The sequence below is a fragment of the Hyperoodon ampullatus genome, assembly GCF_949752795.1.
Source record: "Hyperoodon ampullatus genome assembly, chromosome: 9".
Taxonomy (NCBI): Eukaryota; Metazoa; Chordata; class Mammalia; order Artiodactyla; family Ziphiidae; genus Hyperoodon; species Hyperoodon ampullatus.
In genome coordinates, this window is record NC_136922.1 from 4,102,790 (window position 1) to 4,125,681 (window position 22,892).

A 22,892-nucleotide genomic window follows, 5' to 3' on the forward strand; every position below is an offset into this window, starting at 1 on the left:
GAGGAGAAAAGCACCCCTCCTGGCACACGTGGTGGTGGGGGGGTAAGGTACCTCCATGTCACACAGGGTATTCTCAGGCCGCCCACCCAAACATTCAGGAGTGTCCCCAGGCACCTGATGGATGCCGCCTGCTGACAGGCTGGCGCCCACTGGGCCTTCACCTGCAGGAGTGCTGCGGGCAGATGCACAGGAAAGGGCAGCTCCCCCACCCCCCAGTGTCCCCTCTGGGGACAGAGGCACACGAGGGCCCAGCGTTATCCACATGGCTCTGCCTGCAGGCCGTTTTCCACGAGCTTTCTGCCCCATTGCTTTCACTCTAAACCATTAACTGGTGCTGTCTGTAGTGAATTGTCCCTCATGTGAAATTACCCTGGTGCCCTTGGCCACGCTGCGTGCTGGCCGGTGACTTGCTGAACTCACCCCTCAGATGGGAACGATGCCCATTGCTGCAGGGGTCGACGAGGGTCAGATGAGATACAAAAGCCTGTTATGATTTTTTTTTATGTATTTATTTTTGGCTGCGTTGGGTCTTCATTGCTGCCCGCGGGCTTTCTCTAGTTGCTGCAAGCCGGGGCAGCTCTTCATTGTGGTGCACGGGCTTCTCATTGCGGTGGCTTCTCTTGTTGTGGAGCATGGGCTTTAGGCGCACAGCCTTCAGTAGTTGCGGCACATGGGCTCAGCAGTTGTGGCTCGCGGGCTGTAGAGTACAGTCTCAGTAGTTGTGGAGCACGGGCTTAGTTGCCCCGCGGCATGTGGGATCTTCCTGGACCAGGGCTTGAACCCTTGTCCTTTGCATTGTCAAGCAGATTCTTAACCACCGAGCCACCAGGAAGCTCCTCTGCTGCTTTTTAACGTACAATCTGGCCAATTTTTGAAGATGTTTCCTGGGCTCGAGTTAAGCCCTTTGTAGGGTGCGAAGTACCTCATTCTCTTCCATCATCATATCTGCTCTAATTCCTGACATTTCTTTCCATGCCGCCTTACTTGTTATGGCACTGCTCTGCATTCTCCTCCTTGAAGCTATTCTCTCTTGTCTTTCCTCTCTTCCACTAACTTCTACTTTGCTTTTCATAGAGCGTGACCTCTGGGCCCATTTCAGGCAGATCTCAGGCTCTGTACCAAATCAGTTAACAGAGGTTAGAATCCCAGCTTTCTCCAGGGATGCTGGCTTTCCTACGTGTATCTGGGACTCCCTTCATGAGCAAGCTGACCACCAAATTGAACATTAGATTTCTGAAAGCTGAGAGAATGATTGAGTACAGTGTCAGATATTGTGTCAGGAACCTTGTTGAAACTTATTTTGATTAATCTTCATGACAGCCCTTGGATAGGAAGTATCTCCTTTTTATTTATGTATTTATGTATGTATTTAGTGGCTGCGCTACATGGCTTGTGGGATGGCCCGTTGGGGCTGGAATCCATACCCCCTGAATTGGAAGCGCAGGGTCTTAACCATTGGACTGCCAGGGAAGTCCCAGAAGTATCTCCTTTTGATAAAGGAGGATACCAAGGCTCAGAGCTAAGCTCTGTGAGCTGGGCTGTGTTGAGCTGAGGTTGCCAGGTGCCTGTCAGAAAAACATCACGACACTGGAAGGGTGTGTGTGAGTGTGCATGCACGCACATACGTGTAAAAGTACTATTTCATTAAACACTTTTTTTGCTGGTTTTAACTGACAATTTATATTTAGTATGATCTAGCTATATTTTTGATCTTTTGGCAAAAGTGCTTTACTTCAGAACAATTAGATGGAATGTGCAAATCTTCTGTTTTCATAACATTTGTTTTCTATGACCAAGCAGAAAGTTAACGGCACGACTGGCCTTTTCAATAACAGACCCCAGGTGCCCTGCATGGAGCCCCGGGACCTGGTCACAGGTCTGCTACTCTAATCTCCTCAAAATGGATCGAAGGGTCTTAAGCTACTGATAGCTGTTCCTGATGATTTTTTCTTGGGGGGAGCGGGTTGAGAATGAGGTAGGGATTGAAGTAGACGAAGGAAGGGGGAGGGGAGAACCCGGGGACAGTCGGCACCTTCCTCTAGAGCAGACTCTCCCTTCACCGCCACGCGCCACTCACGTCCTCTGAGCTGTGTAGTTACCCGACCACACGCATCCATGCGTTCAATTCAGTATATCGTTTAAAGAATTAATTGAAAACGTTTAGAATTTACATGAGCAAATGCATAAGTTTATTCTGGGAAAGAAGCTAAAACATCTCTGAGCTTACTTGGCGCTCTGAAAATCTTCCAGCAGGATATTATTATTTTATGAGTGAATTAAATGTACAAAATATAAAACTACATTTTTATGCTAATTACTTACATATAAATAGTAATGAAATTTATAAACTGAGAGAATTGTCTGAGTAGTAAAACATTTTTGTTAAGACTACTAAATTAAATATTTAAATTAAACATATTTTACTTAATACAAAATAATAAATGTTCACTATTATGGATTTCAGTTTATGCCAAAAATATTTTCAAACATTTAAAACTAGCAAATGCTACAACGTTTTCATACTAAATGTTTAACATTTCAAGACATAATAAATTAATCTGTTTCTTAATATAAACTATTGCACAATATTCTGGAATTAAATACTTTTTTGTAACAGAAAAATTATTCCTACAAAGATTACAGGACCAAATAGTGAAAAAGCTTTTGGGTGAGTTATTTCCAGTTAAGTGTCTAAACCGTAGATTTCAACAGAAGTGGTGCCAGTAGAGGCTCACATGGCAGGTGGTGACGTCGGCCGAGGGTGGGAAGGAAGTGGCCTGTTCCGAGACCCTGGGACTTCCCAGGCCAGCGAGGCGCAGCGGCGCAAAGGCCACGCGTCCGGCGTCCCAGAGGGATGCAAGAAACAAAACCCAACACTGGCACCATCTACGCAGCAGTGACGTCAAATCTGTTCTAAGATGGATCATTTCGTGAGAATCTATGTTAACAAACTGTAACAGGAGCCTTATAACTATAGCTGTTACATAGGTCCTAGCTGCACATCACAGCGGGGTTTATCTGCGCTCCGCGGGCGCTGAGGCGGATGGAGGTGCTACTGGACCTGCAGTGCAAAATAAAGATAAGACTTTAATGGCAAAGAGACAAAAGCTGGCGCGTTTTATAAATTTAAAAATTGAACCTATTAATTTTAACTAAAAGAAAACGTGTACCTCTGCACCTATTTATAAGGATAGTTACTTAAGTCTACACAAAAATCTACTGCACGGTCCTCCCCGCAGCCACAAATCGCACGTCGGAAACATCAGCCTCCAACTTGCCGGCGGCTGGTGATCGCTGAGTCTTCAAGCCCGCACGTGCCGGGAAGGTTCTGCTGACACAGGAGGGCGGAGCTGAACGCGCAGTGGAGCGCGGCCTGGGCAGGGGGGCGGCTCAGCTCCACCGGGCTGTTGCGGCCCCAGGGGATGCTGCCCGGCCCCCACCGTGCACCCCGACACTGCACCCTGCGCACCTGCGTTAACGGTGCCACTCATCTAAAAGGCCAGCCAGCTATCTGGCGTGTCAGAAACACCTCGAGCGGCTGCAAAAATTGCAGTGAAAAATGATAATCCTGGGACAGGTGCAGGGAAAACACACCAAAGAAGCCTTGATGAGGTCCAGACAGTTGCAGCGGCCGGCTCGGGGCGGGGTTCCGTGTAAGGAAAAGGCAAGCTCCGCTGGGCGATTGCTGTTCATCACGTTAAAAGCCAGGATGGACAAGAAGAGGAGGAGGAACGGGAGACAGAGGGTAGCGAGTGGCCGAGGTCAGCCCCAGCGCGCCGCGCGGCCGGATCTGAAGTTCTGGGGAGGGCGGGGCGGCACCCGGGCAGCGACACCTGGGCGACCCGGAAAATGCGCAGAGGCAGGTCTGCTCAGCCAAACGGTGATTCTTCCCGGTTACAGGGGCTTTACCAAGCCTACTTGGTCTTCCACTAATTTTGAACTGTTCAAAATTTCCTCTGAGATTAAGAGGGTCTTGCTGCTAATTTATTAAACACGTGGATTATATAGCACTGCAATGATTTATTTCCCAGTAGAAAGTGTATCACCTTAACGTCCAACGACAGTTCCTTGACCAGATCAGATATTTTGGTGGTGGTGAGGTAAATTCTATCTACTTAAGACCATGCAGAAAAACAATACTAAAACCCCTCAGAGACCCTGTGCAGGTGGGCCTTTGTGCCTGGGGCATCTGGTTTTTTTTTTTAACATCTTTATTGGAGTATAATTGCTTTACAATGGTGTGTTAGTTTCTGCTTTACAACAAAGTGAATCAGCCATACATATACAAATATCCGCATATCCTCTCCCTCTTGCGTCTCCCTCCCTCCCACCCTCCCTATCCCACCCCTCTAGGTGGTCACAAAGCACCGAGCTGATCTCCCTTTGCTATGTGGCTGCTTCCCGCTAACCATCTATTTTACATTTGGTAGTGTATACAGGGGCATCTGTATTTAAAGTAGAGGCCTCTCCTGGCCTTTCACTTCTTTACCATTATTTAAACCCACATTTCTCACGTAGTGTCTAATAAAATGTATGCTTCTGAAGTAAACTGGAATATGCTTTATCTTGTGTGATACGCATAAAAGAATAATTCTGTTGTAATAATGTAAGTGGTCCTTCTTTTGCTGTCCCCAAACTGTGTTTCTAGAAGTCTGACTTTTTTTTTCTTTTTCTTTTTTTTGGGGGGCCCCTCTGCGCAGCATGCAGGATCTTAGTTCCCTGACCAGGGATGGAACTCGTGCCCCCTGCAATGGAAGCGCGGAGTCCTAACCACTGCCAGGGAAGTCCTAGAACTCTGACTTTTTAAAGACATAGATGTCACCAGCTTTTGTAGTTAGAAAATGGGTAGTTTGGAGAGGGACCTCACAGCCTTCTGAGATGCATCATCTTCAGATTGAAGAACTATGTCCATCAATTGTTTTTGTGTGAGACACTTTTTATACTTGGATGCAGGTCAGTTTCTCTATAAATACTCACTTGGAGGAGAAGACGCTGTAATAAAGGACGAGTGCATTAGTTGTTCGATTTAATAAAAGGCGAATTTTAAAAGAATTACTCTCAATAATTCCTTAAAAATCAGTAAAAGTTTGTATGACTTAAAATGGCATCATGATGACAATGGAGAGAGAGTATCATTGACACTGGCCAGGCCAGCGTGGTGCCCACCGGACTGGAAGACGGGCAGAGCTCACGTTTACAAAACATCACATAAAACACCTGAGATGCTTGAAGAGACACAACACAGCTCCTTCCTCCTTAATCAGAGGAATGAAGCCTCAGAGTGAAAGTGAGTTTCCTAAAGGCAAATGGTCAGTAAGTTCTAGAGCTACAGAAACTAAACATCATACTCGATAGACCTTAAGATGGACATGGCCCAAAATAAGACTAATTGTCCCTGTGACAGTGATTGTTAAAAATCAAACTAATAAACTGTTTTGAACAGCAAATTTCAGGGAAATGTCTAAGCTATTCAAAGTTTAATGACAGAGTTTAAGAAATGCTGATAATGGAACAAATTCAAGCTTGAACTGTGAGTTCTTTTCAAGAACTGGGGCTTTATCTGAAGCTGCCTCAGAGAGGACCAAGCATTGCAGGGGTCAGAATCTTTTGGACACAGGAGACTAAAACTGATATTGTGTGTGTGGTACAACACATAAAGCATCAGAATTTTTTTTTACAACTTTATTGGAGTATAATTGCTTCACAATGGTGTATTAGTTTCTGCTTTGTAACAAAGTGAATTAGTTATACATATACATATGTTCCCATATCCCTTCCCTCTTGCATCTCCCTCCCTCCCACCCCTCCAGGCAGTCACAAAGCACCGAGCTGATCTCCCTGTAAAGCATCAGAATTTTTGACAACTAAAAGAAAAATGTAAAGCCACAGAAATAATGACTTTTGCTATTCATCTGAATAAAGAGGAAGGAAGCACAATATATATTATCCTCATGTGTAACTGTACCCTCAATAACTCTGTAGGTGTTTTATGCGGTGTTTAGATCACTCATTATGATGTAGGTAATGACACAAGGGGTTTCAGGGGCCGTGCACTTCACCTGGGCCTTCCTTGGCGCCTTCCGGAGCCTCTGGGTCTGGGGGCGGCTCGGTGTCCCACGGAGACTGGGACGGAGACGAAGCAGAGCCCCTGGATGTCTGCGGGGTCCTCTTGTCTGGGGCTGCTTGCTGCTGTAACCACTCAGCGTTATATCCATTGCTAATAAGTTTGGAAAAGTTTGTGGGTGAACTGGTTTTTTGACCAGGCCTCAAAAAGAGAAAAATTAAGTACTTAATTACAAAGGTGAAGGAGAATCCAGAAGCGTTCTCAGCGAACATACTGATAGTAAATTATATGCGTTACGCCCCTGAAGACACGACAGAGACGCTTCTCCTTCTCTCCCTCTATCTCTCTTTCTCAATCTCTCTCCACTTTGAAGCATAAGGAAGTAACCTCCAAGCATCCTTGTACACAGTGAGTGCATACTTAGTTCAGTTTCCAAAACCTTTCTTCAGAACAGCCAATGAGAAGAAGAAGAATTCCAGCATTTCCCAGGGATGCCTTCTTCTGAAAGAACCGCCCCTTCCCTGGGGAGGGATGCGTGACTCAGACTCTACCACTTTTAAACAAATTGTTCCTTTCTTAATTAGTTCTTCCCTGTGCACCTTAAAGATTAGCTGCTGCTTCTTTACACACTTCTGTCTTCTCTCTGTCATTTACATCTTTGCAGACCTTATCATAACCTCCATTAGGAGAGGCGGGGAGATGGGCTGTAAAACACGTGACGCGTATCACCTGTGCCCGCCCAGCCTCCGGTTTCTTACTTGTAAATCACTCTGTTGTCAAGAGTCTTCCTAATGGCTCTGGCGGGCTCTCTCTCTATAGATAGATAGATAGACAGATAGATAAGGAGATAGAGAGATAGGTAGATATAGAAATATAGATGGATATAGATAGATAGAAAGACATAGAGGTATACAGAGATAGATAGATAGATAGTTAGATGGATGATAGATGATAGATATCATTGTTTTGCCCTCGCAGGCTGAGTGTGGTGCTTTCACGGCATTTGTCACACAGTGTAACTGATGGATCGCTCCTCCCCGAGCCCCACTAGAGGAGAAGAAATTGCACGAAGTAGTCAGACAATTAACGCCATTAATTCTAGCACTGCAGTGGGATTCTGGGGAAGGGGAGAGACACAGAAGGCCTCAGGGACCCCCTCTACAGCTGGACGGGTCACGAAGTGTCAGGGCGCCCGACGGAGGTTCCAGCTGAACGCAGAGCCAAGGGCTCACTAGGCGCAGACACCAGGGTCCAGGCCTTGGGGACAGAGAAGGTCAGCACTGAGTAGCACACACATGTGGCCCCAAGTTTATAGGGCGAGCTTGGGTGACACAGGATGACAAGAGGAGAGAGCTCAGCTCAGCGCTCAGGGTGGGGGAGGGTGGGGTCCACAGGGGCCCGGGGGGGCATCCGGAGGAAAGGGAAAATGGAAGAGGAGGCCAGTAGACAGGGCCAGGCCATGGGAAGTTGTGCCATTGAAGTCACATCACCACAACCTGCTGCTGGGAAGCGAATACCGTTAGGCTGGCGTCAGCGTCGTGTACTGGAGTCATGGTTGTCACTGTGGTCACTTGGACCAAAGACCAAACCCAAACCAAATCCAGACCACGCTGGTGCAGCCCGTGCACTTACATGGGGGGAAAGGACAGTTTGCTTCCTGCAGGGTCTTTGGGGCCAAGCGGGGTCCCGGCTTTGCTCGGATACATGGACTTGATGGCTGGTAGCCTCACCTGTACAGAGAAACACACAAAACCCTGACTTAGAAGTGTTTGCTCCCTGCACTTTCTCAGCCCCTGCATGGCTCTGTCAATGGTTTGGCGGCAGTACAGCGTCCAGCCTTGTATAGGGCACGGGCACCGTGACCCTGGTTAGCATCCGAAGCCTCTGTTTATTGCTGGGAAGCGTCGCCAGGAGCAGCCCGTTCACTGAACACGCCAACCCCCCAGAGCCAGGCTCAGGGCTGGGACCGGGTGTCTTGAGGACAGACAGCCGGCCTGCTGCACGCAGCTGACACTGTGCACAGCGCTCAACTCTGTGAGCCCCGGAATAAACTTCCAGGGTTTCTCTTCCAAGCAGACACTGTGAAGCAGGCTGGGGTCAGGCAAGGAACCTGCCAGCCAGCGAGGCCGCTCCCCTGTTGTGCGGGGGAAGGGCGGCCAGCCTTGCTCATCGTCAGGACTCGCTGCCGGTTTTAACGTGAATGTCACCAGTTTCACCCACAGACCCCCACGTCCCAGGAGCCACGCCAGCCCCGTGAACCGAGACGCTGCCACCAGGAAGCCACTGACCCGAGATGGCCTCTACAGGGTGCCTTTGAAACAGAAATGCCTTGAAAGTGTGTTGCCCTGCAGTCGGTGCTCCTTCAAGGTCAAATACAAATACCCAGGGTTTGCACAGAAGAGAAGCAGCGTCTCCTCTTCCCTTCTTGTCCGTACAGAGTATTGCGGGGAATGTTAAACTCGTCAACAGAACGGGCTTGTTCAGAACCTGGTGAATGTCCTTTCTATCCGGGCAGATGAGAAGTGACGGCCAACTTTCCCGGAGACGAGCGTCAGCTCCTTAAAACTCGCTCAGTGAAAGGCAATCTTACCTCAAGGGGTGAATTCATAAGGAGAAGAAGGAAGCTAATTTCCCGTGGCCTCTGGCCTTTGAGCAGATCGAACTTACAATGCAGACCCCGGGGCCACGAGACACACCCTGCCGACAAGCACATCGCGGGGGCGTGCTCCGGGCGGCAAGCAAAGCCATGCCGTCTAGTGGGGCTCCAGTCACCTTTTTTTCCTCCTTTTCCAGTTCCTCGGCCTCTCTTTGCCAAACCGTCTTCATGTCGAAGTCGAAGGGCCCCCTTCTGTACTCGTAGTTGCCACTGGCGTGACCGGGGTGAGAGTCTTCATGAACCATGTAATCCGGTATGGACACAGCGGGGACCCTGCAGGAACGGACGGAAGGGCCCCGGCCCGCGGCTTAGGGCCACCTCCTGACCTCCCCTCCCTGCCTCCCTCCTTCCCCTTCCCCCGCCCCAGCACCCAGCTCTGACCTTCTCCAGTCCCCGCCCACCCACAGCCCCCTCGTTTTCTGGGCTCCTGGTTCTGCTAGGATAAAGTCCAGGCCCGTAGCAGAGGGGGAGGGGGAGGGGGAGAGGGAGGGAGGGGAGAGGGAGGGGAGGGGGGAGGGGAGGGGAGGGGAGGAGAGGAGAGGGGAGGGGAGGAGGAGCGGAGAGGGAGGGGAGGGGAGAGGAGGAGAGGGGAGAGGAGGGGGAGGGGAGGGGAGGGGAGGAGAGGGGAGAGGAGGGGAGGGGAGGGGAGGGGAGGGGAGGAGAGGAGAGGGGAGGGGAGGAGGAGCGGAGAGGGAGGGGAGGGGAGAGGGAGGGGAGAGGGAGGGGAGGGGAGGGGAGGGGAGGGGAGGGGAGGGGAGGAGGAGCGGAGAGGGAGGGGAGGGGAGAGGAGGAGAGGGGAGAGGAGGGGGAGGGGAGGAGAGGGGAGAGGAGGGGGAGGGGAGGAGAGGGGAGAGGAGGGGGAGGGGAGGGGAGGGGAGGGGAGGGGCCCTCCGGGATGCAGTGCCGGGGAGAAGCTGGGCAACCAGCGGACCCCCAGCAAGGACGGGACGGAAGGGGGCGCCCAGCCTCCCGGAGACAGTGGGCTGCAGGGAGGCGGCGGGCGGAGAGGCCGGGCGCGGAGGTCAGAGGCTGGGGACGCAGGCCTGGGCGGGGCCGCAACGCGGGGGTCAGGATACTCACTGCCTCCGGCGGGCCGTGGGCGGCTGGCTGTGGTGGCCGTACCAGTCTGGCACGGAGTAGGCCACGGGGGAGCCCTTCCTGGTCCCGGAGGCAAAGTGCTTCAACAGATCTCGAGGCCAAAAAGACACGGCGGTAAGCGGCCTGCGCATTACCAGCGGGCAGGTCGAAGCGACCAGGGGACCGGCGCTCCTCCTGGGCCCCACCGGGCCGGGGGGCAGCACGCCGGGGTGTCCGCGGTCCTCACCCGCCAGTGCTCGTGCCGCCTGGGGCCCAGAGGACATCCCTCCTGCACCCCTGCCCCGCCGCCGGCCACCTCCTCCCTGTCTCTGGGGGGAGGGGAGGGGTCCTTGCTCCAGAGCGGTATCTGCGGGGACACAACTCCTCGGGCCCCCCGGGGGGCTGCGCCCTGGCTCCTCTCTCTGCCCAGGACAGTCTGTTCTCCACCCCCCACGCGGCAGTTCTGGGGTGAGCCGCCCCCTCCAGGTTTCCGGTGGGAAGCGGGGCACCGGCCCCTCTAAATCCTGGGGGCAGGGGGAGTGTTAACCGGCGCCCCGCTTGGAGCCAGGCTGAGAGGGTCAGAGCCGCGCTCGGGCTCCAGTTCCCGATTCCCCCACTTGCTGCCAGGTCTTCGTCCCCTCCCCCGGCTTGAGGGCTTTTCCCAGGCAGGGGTCAGTCAGGCGGGGAAGCGGGCGCCGCGGCCAGCATCGACTGTTCTTACTATTAGCGAGACGTGTTTAACTGTTTTCTTTTTTGAACTTTCCATTTTTTAATATTTCAGACTTAGACGAAAGGTCCAAAAAATGGTATGAATTCCTCTAAACCGTTCACCCAGATTCCTCAAATGTTGAGTTTCGTTTCCCATTTGCTTTATTGCTCTTTCTCTCTCTCCCCCCTCCCCCAACCATTAGTATTGTCACTGTCATTGCTGTTTGGGGGACTGTTTGGGAGGCTTCCAGAGACAGTTATGACATAATCACAGTGTAGTGATCAAAATCAGGAAATTAGTGTGATGCAATCCTTTTATCCAGTTTACAGATCTTGTTCAGATTCTGCCAGCGGTCCCACTAATGTCCTTTTAACAGGTGGCTGGGGAGTGGGGAGGTGGCGCACCTTCTGTGCTTTACACGCAGTGAATCACATGGTCAGTTGCGGGCTTCTGACCATTAAAGCCAGGTACTGCCCTCTGCCATGTCGCCCACTCTCCCCGTGACAATCTCCACAGCAGGAACAGGGGTCAGAAAGAGAGAGAGAAAGGTCAGCGTTTCTCGGGCTCGTTCACCACAAAGGCCAGCCAGAAGGTGTGCTAGATAGATGTGACTCCTAACTTGACCAGCAACTTTAATTAGCACAGCTGAGCAGGCCTTTCTCAGTTACATCATGGATAAAAGTGTGATGTTCATCAACATCACCATGGCCACTCCTCCCTGGCCTCCATTACCAAGAAGATATTAATACACAGGATGAGGGACGGTGAGACAAGCAACAGGAACACAGATGCTTCACAGGCGACTGGGGAAGGGGTGGCCCTGAGCTGGGCGACTGCAGTTAGACAGGGAGGTGGGCACGGGAGTCACTGCAGGGGTGTCACTCAGAAGGAAAATCCCAATTCGGTGAACTCACAGCCTAGTGGGTCTTTCCCATGAACGGCAGCACGCCCGGACTTCCTACGGCCTTGGACAAAGCTCATACACTTCACATATTTTTACAGGGAAGACACAATGACCAGACAACCGTGTCACTCCCGCCACAAAGCACAAGCCTGCGGTGCTCACCGGGCTGGCCGCCTTGCTTCGATAGCTTCACGTACTCTGAGTCCGTTTCCTTCACCAAGTACCTTCGTTCCCCGGGCGTGTACCCACGGGGGGCTTCCCTCAGGTCACTGAGGCCTGGGATCTGGGACACTGGCGGGGCATCCACAGCTTTCTCAGGCTGCTTCGCAGGAAGTTGGTAATACCAATCTAGGGAAGAGGAGGCCAAGGGTCAGATCATTACTTAAGGAATCCAGGCTGGTTTGGTCCACTGCCCAGAAGACAACTACACCAGGGAGGGCGTCACACCCTCCCAGGACACCAGTAGAGGACATCAACATGGGGCACCAGCACAGGTGAAACTGCCCTCTTGTAAACACCTGTTGCCTGAGGCGTAATCCTGCCGGTCGTGCAGTTAACAGTCCCTAAAGGCCACGGGCAGCAGCCACGGTGCCCAGCAGATGACGAGCACCTTCTAGGAGGCCTGCTGGCCTGTCTTCTACTGGCTGCCCCTCTGTCCCAAACCAGTGAGAGCAGAGCCCTTCCCTGGGGTTTTTAGCCTCCCAGTGCGGTATCCAAATCCCCTACGTGTGCAGCTCTCTCTCTCTTCTCCTTCAATCCTCCATGAATTGGAACTAGACTGCATTTCCGGGAGTACACATTCCTGAAAGATCCCAAAGCACTTAAAATGTGGGCAAGCCTCCGGACTATGTGACCAAATGTTAGCCAAGATTTGATCAACTTAGAACTTTATAAACACTGAGATACCATGATAAAAACTCTTACCAAAGTGGGCACAGAGGGATCATATCTCAACATAATAAAAGCTATTTATGACAAACCCACAGCCAGCATAATACTCAATGGTAAAAAGCTTAAAGCCTTCCCACTAAAATCTGGAGCAAGACAAGGATGCCCATTCTCACCACTTCTATTCAACATAGTATTAGAAGTCCTAGCCACAGCAATCAGACAAGAAAAAGAAGTTAAAAGTTTTCAAATTGGTAGGGAAGAGGTAAAATTGCCATTATATGCAGATGACATGATACTACATATAGAAAACCCTAAAGACTCCACACAAAAACTACTAGAACTGATAAATGAATTCAACCAGGTAGCAGGATACAAGATTACAGAAATCTGTTGCATTTCTTTACAGTAACAATGAAATATCAGAAAGGGAAAGTAAAAAAAAAAAATCCCTTTTAAAATCACATCAAAAAGAAAAAAAAAAACTTAGGAATAAACCTGACCAAGGAGGCGAAAGACTTATATGCTGAGAACTATAAAACATTGATAAAGGAAACTGAAGATGATTCAAAGAAATGGAAAGATATCCCATGCTCTTGGGTTGAAAGAATTAATACAGTAAGTTCCCTACATACGAACCTTTAAGTTGCAAACTTTCAAAGATGTGAACATGCATCTGGTTCCAGCAAGGAACCAAAACCTGTGCCATCAACATCAGGCGTGAGTGAAATTGCAGCTTGCCCTCCAACTCCTATTGCTGATGATCCTTCAGCTCTACCATCTCCCACCTCCTCTCCATCCTCCAGTCAGTAACTCTTCTTGCCTGTTCACTGGATGCCAGCCCCTGGATGCCAGCTGTTGTACTGTACTTTTCAAGGCACTGTACTGTATGATTAAAAATATTTTCTTTATTTTTTGTTTGTTTTTTATGTATTATTTGTGTGAAAAGTATTATAAACCTATTATAATACAGTACTATATAGCCGATGGTGTTATTTGGTTACGTAGGCGAAATTTTTTGGACTTATGAACAAATTGGACTTACGAATGCACTCTCAGAATGGAACTTGTTTGTATGTAGGGGACTTACTGTATTGTTAAAATGGCCATACTACCCAAAGCAATCTACAGCTTTAACATGATGCCTATCAAATTACCCGTGACATTTTTCACAGAACTAGAACAAACAATCCTAAAATTTATATGGGACCACAAAAGACCCAGAATTGCCAAAGCAATCCTGAGGAAAAAGAAAAAGCTGGAGACATAACTGTTCCAGACTTCAGACAAAATTACAAAGCTACAGTAATCAAAACAGTGTGGTATCGGCACAAAAACAGACCTACGGATCAGTGGAACAGAATAAAGAGCCCAGAAATAAACCCAGACACCTAGGGTCAATTAATCTGTGACAAAGGAGGCAAGAATATACAATGAGGAAAAGACAGTCTCTTTAGCAAGTGGTGTTGGGAAAGTTGGACAGCCACATGTAAATCAATGAAATTAGAACACTCCCTCTCTCACACACAAAAATAAACTCAAAATGGCTTAAAGACTTAAATATAAGACATGACGCCATAAAACTTCTAGAAGAGAACACAGGCAAAACATTCTCTGACATAAATTGTAGCAACATTTTCTTAGGTCAGTCTCCCAAAGCAATAGAAATAAAAGCAAAAATAAACAAGCGGGACCTAATCAAACTTATAAGCTTTTGCATAGAAAAGGAAATCTAAGCAAAACGAAAAGACAACCTATGGACTGGGAGAAAATATTTGCAAACTATATGATGGACAAGGGCTTAATGTCCAAAATATACAAACAGCTCGTACAACTCAATAACAAAAACCTAAACAATCCAATCAAAAAATGGGCAGAAAACCTAAATAAACATTTAGGTTTAATAAACATTTAGAAGACATACAGGTGGCCAATAGGCAAATGAAAAGATGCTCAACATCACTAATTATTAGAGAAATGCAAATCAAAACTACAATGAGTTATCACCTCACAACAGTCAGAATAGCCATCATCAAAAAGTCTACAAATAATAAGTGCTGGGACTGCCCTTATGGTGCAGTGGTTAAGAATCCACCTGCCAGGGCTTCCCTGGTGGCGCAGTGGTTGAGAGTCCGCCTGCCGATGCAGGGGACATGGGTTCGTGCCCCGGTCTGGGAAGATCCCACGTGCCGCGGAGCGGCTGGGCCCGTGAGCCATGGCCGCTGGGCCTGTGCGTCCGGAGCCTGTGCTCCGCAACGGGAGAGGCCACAACAGTGAGAGGCCCACATAACGCAAAAAAAAAAAAAAAAAAAAAAAAAAAAAAAAAAAAAAAAGAATCCACCTGCCAGTGCAGGGTACACAGGTTCGAGCCCTGGTCCAGGAAGATCCCACAACTAAGCCCATGTGCCACAACTATTGAGCCTGTGCTCTAGAGCCCGCAAGCCACAACTACTGAGCCCTTGTGCCACAACTACTGAAGCCGTGCTCCGCAACAAGAGAAGCCACTGCAATGAGAAGCCCGCGCACCACAACGAAGAGTAGCCTCTGCTCACTGCAACTAGAGAAAGCCCACACACAGCAACAAAGACCCAACGAAGCCAAAAATTAATTAATTAATTAATTAAAAAAATAATAAATGCTGGAGAGGGTGTGGAGAAAAGGGAACCCATCTACACTGTTGGTGGGAATGTATATTGGTGTAGCCACTATGGAGAGCACTATGGAGTTTCCTTAAAAGAATTAAAATAGAGCTACCATATGATCCTTCAATCCCACTCTTGGGCATGTATCCAGAAAAGATGAAAACTCTAATTCAAAAAGATACAGGCACCCCTATGTTCATAAGCAGCACTATTTACAATAGCCAGGACATGGAAGCAACCTAAATGTCCAATGACAGATGAATGGATAAAGAAGATGTGCTACATATATACAATGGAATATTACTCAGCCATAAAAAAGAATGAAATAATGCCATTTGCAGCAACATGGATGGACCTAGAGATTATCATACTAAGTGAAGTAAGTCAGAGTCAGACAGAGAAAGACAAATTCCACATATATCACTTATATGTGGAATCTAAAAAAATGATACAAATGAGCTTATTTACAAAACAGAAACAGACTCACAAACATAGAAAACAAACTTATGGTTACCAAAGAGGAAAGGTGGGTGGGAGGGATAAATTAGGAGGTTGAGATTCACATATGTACATTACTATATATAAAACAGATCATCTATAACGACCTACTGTATAGCACAGGGAACTCTACTCAGTATCTACCTATAATGGAAAAGAATATGAAAAAGAATAGATATATATGTATAAGTGAATCACTTTGCTGTACACCTGAAACTAACACAATATTGTGGATCAACTAGACTCCAATTGGAAAAACAAACAAACAAACAAACACTGAGACAGAAGTAAGGGCCTAACTGAACAGGTTTGCTAATTCGACAGGAGCAGAAAGATGCAGGGCTGCGTGCCGCCATCAGGGAGGCTTCACTGGCAAACAGTGTCATCTGAACCCCACCCAGCTTTCCTTTTGCTTGAGGCCAAAGCGGGACATCCGAGTCGTCCTCAGACAGCAAAGGGGAGCAGCACTCAGGAGGGTGGCTGAACGGGGCGGGGCGGCGGGGCGGGGGGCTTTGTCCCGGGCTTCCTCATGCTGTGGGAAGCATCTCGAGCCGCAGATTGGCGGGGGTGGGCTACGTGTGGCTTCCATGGAAACATCAAGTCTGGTCCCGCAAGGGTGAAGTGCGGTGAGTGTAGATAAAGGTGTGGGATTTCTAGGGGAGAGGGTGCCGTGAAGCGGAGGGTGGGAGGACAAACAGGGGTGGTGGATGCAGGCCAGCTTACTCCCTGCCCGCCCTCCCCATCGATCTGAACCCCCGCCCCACCCAGAGTGGCCACGGCAGGCGGGGGGGCGGTGAGCGGAACTGGCCTTGTCAGAGTCCTGAGGCCCCCTCAGTGGGCACCCAAGTCACAGCCCTGCAGGCTGCTTTGTGACCACCTGTGAGGGTCCCTGGCAGGAGCGAGAGCTGTGGGCAGAAGCCCAGGGACCTGTAGTGATCAGGCCCACTTATGGCTCCACAGAGAGAAGACCCTGGGACACTCGGGCTCTTGGTGTTCTGGTGACTCTTTACATCAGAAACTGATTAACCACATGTCCAAATATAAGAACAAATATCACAGCTGATTGAAAACTTTGGACACAAAATCCAGGAGGGTGAAATAAGAAAGATGCCATTATCGTAGCTCAAGTAACTCTTGCATTTAAGAGCTTACTGGAACCAGCTGTCAAAAATGCATGGTGTTCAGGGAACTCCCTGGCAGTCCCGTGGTTAGGACTCTGAACTCTCATTGACGAGGGCCCAGGTTCAATCCCCGGTCGGGGAACTAAAATCCCACAAGCTGTGCGTTGTGGCCAAAAAAAAAAAAAAAAAAAAAAAAAGCATGGCGTTCAGGTTCTAACATAGGACTGGCTTCTGGCAGGTGTGATGGGTAATTTTACGTGTCGCCTTAGCTAGGCCAGAGTTCCCAGATGTTTAGTCTGGCATGTTACTGTGAAGGTGCTTTTTAGAGGAGATGAACAGTCAAATCAATGGACTCTGACTAAAGCAGGTAAGTCTCCCTAACGTCGGTGGGCCTTATGCCATCAGTTCAAGGATTTAGGAGAAAAGACTGAGGTCTCCTGAGGAGGAAGGAATTCGGCCCCCAGACAGCCTTTGGACTCAGGACTGCAGCATCAGCCCTCCCCTAGGTCTCCGGCCTACAGATTTTGGACCTGCCTGCTACACAACTTGGTGAGTCAGTTCCTTAAAATAAATCAATCTTCCGGTCAATCTCCCTCCCTCCCTCTCTCTCTCTCTCTCTCTCTCTCTCTCTCTCTCCACACACACACACACACACACACACACACACGTTAGGCTACAGAGAACCCTGACTGGTACAGCAGGAGCACAGGAAAACGGTGCTGAATAGATCCCTTTACACAAGCACACATGGATCCCAGGAACAAGAAGTCACCATCCTCTGAAGCTAAAAGTTAGCCACCCAATCTGTACTTGGAACTAAAGCTAGTTCATTGCCTAAAAATGAATGTTCATGGGAAATCTTTTAAATATCTAAAGAACAGTAATTAGATGAACAGTATAATGGAAACACTATAGTTTTGAAAAGGAGAACCCCGCCCAACGCCGCCCTGCCCCGGAAAGCTTTAAAGAAGTGTGCCCAAGCTCACAGAGAATTAATTCAAGAGCTAGGAGGATGGGTAGGACCATCTTATCTGATTGTATTCAGCTCAAATATTTTCTTTTAGAGGGAAGGCATTCGGTTCCAGCTTTATTTTTCCTCTCTGTGTTTTGATTACTAATTAATCAACAGAGAACAGAGTAGCGTCTACTTCTCATTACCGGAAGCTTTGGGCGGGCACTGAGCTCTAAATTAGTTGGCTGTTTATCACTGCGTGCCCTGCTCAGAGAGCCAGCACGCGAGTCACTGTGAACCAACTGTCACCACACACACACACACACACACACACACACACACACACACACACACACACACACACACACACACACACACACACGGTTAAAGGAACGAGAACTGTCTTGTCCTCAAACATTACCCGTACTTGTATGGCGCCAGATCACTTACGTACCATGTAGACTTCTTTACGAGCTCCCTTACCCCCTCGCATGCTTGCTTTATCCATAGGAGCCAGGCTCAGAGAGACGGCAAGGTGACTCAGCCCCACAGCTCTCTGGCGTCTGAGGGCGCATCCCACGGGGCTCTGGAGCCCTGCCTTTGGGCCGCCGCGGCCTTGGAGAACAGGGCAGCCTCCTGAAACTCTGAGCCTCGGCTTCCTCACCTATAAACCAGGGCTAAGGACCCCTCAGCAGGTTGTTCTGAAGTTCAGTGTTCGTGTGACCGCGTTTACCAGAGCACCTGGCAAGCGTTGCCGTCTTCTGCGCTGCTCACACGGGGAGGCCACACACTAAGGCACTGAGACGTCAGACCCAGGCTGAGAGCCCACCGTGGAGACGGGGACCCAGGCCTCCTGTCCCCTGCCCCGTTCCCAGCACAGCCACGGACCCACCCACAGTGGCCACAGCAGAGCTCCAGGCAAGAAGCACGTTGAGACTGTGAAGAAGGCCACGCTTGGTCCCACTGCCCGCCCTCCCCCTGCCTTTCCCGGCAGAGCTCTGGGGCTCTCTTCTCCTCCCGCCTTCTCCAGCCCTTCTCGATGGGGCAGCGTAAAAACCAAGGCAAAACCAGCCTCCAGCACCCAGGTCTTCCTCCTTCCCTTCTGCCAGCTTCACAGTGAGAAGCCCACTGCCGTGGGAGCCTCCACCAGAGGCTTGTTTCCTGTGTCCCAGCGCTTAAAGCAGGAGACATAGCTACCCTGGTTGGGGTCTAAATTAGGAGCAAGAGATAGGTGATCAATGAAATACATGGGGATGCAGCTGAAAATGAAAGGGCCCAAGCCAACATACAGGGAGAGCCCTGTGAGACTTACACAGGGTTGCTGTTACAGAGAAATTTTCAGAGATGCTATCGCCCCCAAAACTGAGAAGCTCCAACAGCAGTGGGTAGCCTGGCTTTCTTTTGTTGGATATAGGGGAAAAACTAACAAGCAAACTAACAAGCCTAGTTTCCCCCCATGCTGCCCTTTAAGCCTTGCTTCCACACCGGGGCATAGGGGCAGTGTGCAGCTTTCTCTGAGGGTACCCCGTGTTGTCCTGTCCCCTCCCGGCCGCCCCCGCTGGTGTGAGCCAGTCCAGCCAGCCGCAGAGCAAACGCGGGGTTCCTCTCCCCGGGCTACTCACCGCAGGGAGCATAGCGGCTCGCGGCGCCGTGCAGCTCCTTGCTCGTGCTCCTCATGCCGGGAGACACGCTGGACCGGCTGTTCTCTGTTCTCGGGGGAACCAGGAACCGACGCGGGGGTTGAGCTGCAGAGGCCGGGTCCCCGTTCCTGCTCTGTCTGTCCTCCTCCACCTGACAGGTATGCAGGCGTTACTACTCGGGACATGCGGTCAAGTCCAGGCAGGGTATACAGCAGGGGCACATCCACACGGGTATACAGCAGGGACACGTCCAGGGAGGGTATACAGCAGGGGCACACACACACACGCCGAGTAGACAGCAGGGGACAGCAGGGCCCGAGGTACCCCCCCCGGCCCGGGTGACGGGTGGCCCCCTCCCTGCCCCGACCCCACTGGCCGTCTGACCCCGCTCGCTCACCTGCCGGCCTAGGGTCTGGGTGGTTGTCACCTGCAGCGTCCGAGGTTACTCTGTTCCGGCGGGCGGCTGGGATCAACCCCAAACTCCCAGCGCGGCGCGGAAACACAGCAACCCGCGTCGCCGGGGCAACGGCCTGGGCCAACCGGCGGTCGCAGCGGGAGCAGCGGCAGCCAATCGGGGCAGTGTGAGGGGCCGCAGCTGGCCAATCAGCTCCAGGGGCAGAGCGCGGGCTCCTACTATCAACTGCCCGGCGCCAGTGCGTGGCCTAGGGGCTGGCCTGGGCGTGGCCGCGCTGCTGGCCGGGCGAGGCCTCAGGACGTGGCGGGGGCGTGACTGCGCTGCTGACAGGGGCGTTGCCTCGGTGCTGGCCTGGGCGTGGCCGCGCTGGGGGCCGGGCGAGGCCTCAGGGCGTGGCGGGGGCGTGACTGCGCTGCTGACAGGGGCGTTGCCTCGGTGCTGGCCTGGGCGAGGCCGCGCTGATGGCGGGGCGAGGCATGGGGCGTGCTGGGGGTGAGGCCGGCCTCAGAGTTCTGGTGCGCCCTCGCCTCCCTGCTGTCCAAGAAATTCGACAGGGATTTTCTTGTCAATCTCCCATTCATTTAATGCATTAAAAAAAAGAGGACAGGGCTTCCCTGGTGGCGCAGTGGTTAAGAAGCCATCTGCCAATGCAGGGGACACGGGTTCGAGCCCTGGTCCGGGAAGATCCCACATGCCGCGGAGCAACTAAGCCCGTGCGTCACAACTACTGAGCCTGCGCGCTGGAGCCCTCGAGCCACAACTACTGACGTCCGCATGCCTAGAGCCCGTGGTCCACAGCAAGAGAAGCCACTGCAATGAGAAGCCCATGCACCCCCAACGAAGAGTAGCCCTGCTCTCTGCAACTAGAGAAAGCCCACGCTGCAACTAGAAAAAGCCCATGCACAGCAACGAAAACCCAACGCAGCCAAAGATAAATATTAATTAATTAATTAATTAATTTTTAAAAAGGACAAATAAGTACCTGGGAAAACTCAGCACACAGCCATTCCTGCCAATTGTGTATCAGTAGTAAAATTACCATGTAAACGCCTTCCACACACTTTATTTTTTCAGTATTTCTGGTTTGGAAATTGCGAGATCCTTTAAAAAAAAAAGTCTTTGGCGGTGTTTCCTCGGAACAGTGTTCAGAGTCCCAACGCTTGACTTCAGTGCGAACTTTTGTCCCACCTGGATTCGGTCTCTATTGTGAGTCGTGCTCCCCACTGTGCCCCGTGAGCCCAGAGGCCGCAGCAGGGGCCACGACGTGGTCATCCGGACAGAATGAGGGGGAGGACTAGCCGCCGGAGACCCTGTGGTTCCCACCACCCGGGCGGTAGAATGGAGCTAAGGTTTTCTTCTGCAGAAAAAAGAAAAATCAAGATGTCTTTAAAGGTGGTCATTTGGCAACTTTAATTAAACAAGGTGCTGCTTCTGCTACACAAGGAAAGCTCTAGAAATCTAGCAGAAGACAGGTGATGTACGAATTGGGTAATGAGAGGATAACTCCTGTGATGGGAATGAACCCTAACTGAGGTTTATCCAGCCCTCATATAATATTTTCAGGATCCTCAGCTGGCCCAGTCTTGAAAGTAATCAAGACTTCATTTTTCAATGTCAAATGTTGTTCCACTGCAGGTAGAGGCACGTAGACTGTCACTAAGAATAATAGGGCTGCCTTTTGCATAAGTCACAGCATTGTTTGCCCAGGGATTAGGGTTAGTGAGGGGATGGCGTCTGGGAACCAGGAGTAGGTTCTCACCAGACCTGCTACAGCCTCCAGAACTGGGAGAAGTACATTCCTGTTGTTTATAAGTCACCCAGTCTGTGGGCTCCCTCATGGACTAAGACAAAGGCTTTGCATCATGTTTAGGATGGCGTCTGGGTACCAGGAGTAGGTTCTCACCAGACCTGCTGTAGCCTCCAGAACTGGGAGAAATACATCCCAGTTGTTTATAAGTCACCCAGTCTGTGGGCTCCCTCATGGACTAAGACAAAGGCTTTGCATCATGTTTAGGATGGCGTCTGGGAACCAGGAGTAGGTTCTCACCAGACCTGCTACAGCCTCCAGAACTGGGAGAAGTACATTCCTGTTGTTTATAAGTCACCCAGTCTGTGGGCTCCCTCATGGACTAAGACAAAGGCTTTGCGTCATGTTTAGGATTTCAGGAGGAACTGGCTTTTAGAACTATGTTTGGATCATTCATCAGAACCAGAAGTTCCCGTATCTTTCACAGCTTTGAAACTCTTGCACCTGGAAACTAACAGTTAAGACTGCTTGGATAAGTGGTCCCACACACCTTCTTTACTTGCCTTCCAAGACCTGGGACTCTGCTGTTTTCACTCTAACTCACAAGCTAATCCTGCAAGCTAGTCTTCATCGCTGGATCCTACATTTCTTCCTGGCATCTATATTTTGGAGTGCCATAGACCTCAGTCTTTGGACATCTATCTCTGTGTGCTATCCATACTCACTGGTTATTCAATCTCCTCCAAACACCACCCCCTCCCCCGCCCCCGCATATGAGACGACTCCCAAATTTTTGCTTCCAGCCGCAACACTCCCCAACTTTTGGCAGGGATGGCATATTTCTCTTGCTCCTTGCTCAGCTGGGAACAGCTAGTAACTGGGCTGGGAAGGTCCTGCAAAGAAAGGGTCTCAGAGGGCACAGCCAAGCAGGGCTGGGGAAGAGAAATGTTAATATAGATTATGGCCAATCAGAATTCCTTCTGAACCAAAGAAAGTGTAATCTTAAAAAAAAAATCGACAAATTATAAAAGCAGTGTTGAGTTTATTTGGGAATAGCAGAGGAATTGCAATCTGGGACAAACAAGATTGTCAACTGGAAAAAAAAAAAGAAAAAGCACAACCTAAAAGTCGAAATTTATGTTTTATTCAGTGGACTTGCTGAGGACTTAAGCCGAGAAGACAGCCTCTCAGCTCGCTCGGAAGGACTGCTCCCCAAAAGGTAACGGGGTGGCCAGAATATGTAGGAGTTTTTGCAACAAAGACCAGGTGGTCAGAACATCGAAAGATTACTGTTAAGTAAAGAAAACCAGATATCTCAGGTTAATGAATTTAGCGCTTTTGTATGTATGGGAGGATACAAGAGTCTGGGCTCCCTGAAATCATTCCTTTGATGTTCACCTCAGCTGTCTAGGGCCAGTGTCCAGGTTTTCTCCGTTCTGGGTCCCCTCAGGGTGCACAGTCCATGAGACTGCAGTGGCTGATGGCTTTTGAGGGCCATATGTCCTGTTTACTAACATGGCAGGACACATTCTTTGTCCACACTGTGGTGAACCATAGGCAAGTCCAAAGGGAAGGTCAG

At 50.2% G+C, this 22,892-nt stretch overlaps 1 protein-coding gene across 1 annotated transcript; it reads right to left on the reverse strand.

Annotated features, from left to right (window-relative positions):
- Positions 1-4,351: 4,351 nt before the first annotated feature.
- LOC307057720 (uncharacterized protein C7orf57 homolog) lies at positions 4,352-19,605 on the reverse strand. The gene is made up of 8 exons (XM_079710961.1): positions 19,549-19,605; positions 19,134-19,302; positions 11,573-11,758; positions 9,801-9,909; positions 8,837-8,993; positions 7,697-7,794; positions 6,060-6,217; positions 4,352-4,992 (listed from the first exon to the last, which is right to left on the reverse strand). The coding sequence occupies exons 2-8, from the start codon at positions 19,186-19,188 to the stop codon at positions 4,964-4,966; spliced, it is 792 nt and encodes a 263-aa protein (XP_079567087.1). The 5' UTR covers positions 19,189-19,302; positions 19,549-19,605; the 3' UTR covers positions 4,352-4,963.
- Between the last annotated feature and the right edge of the window lie 3,287 nt (positions 19,606-22,892).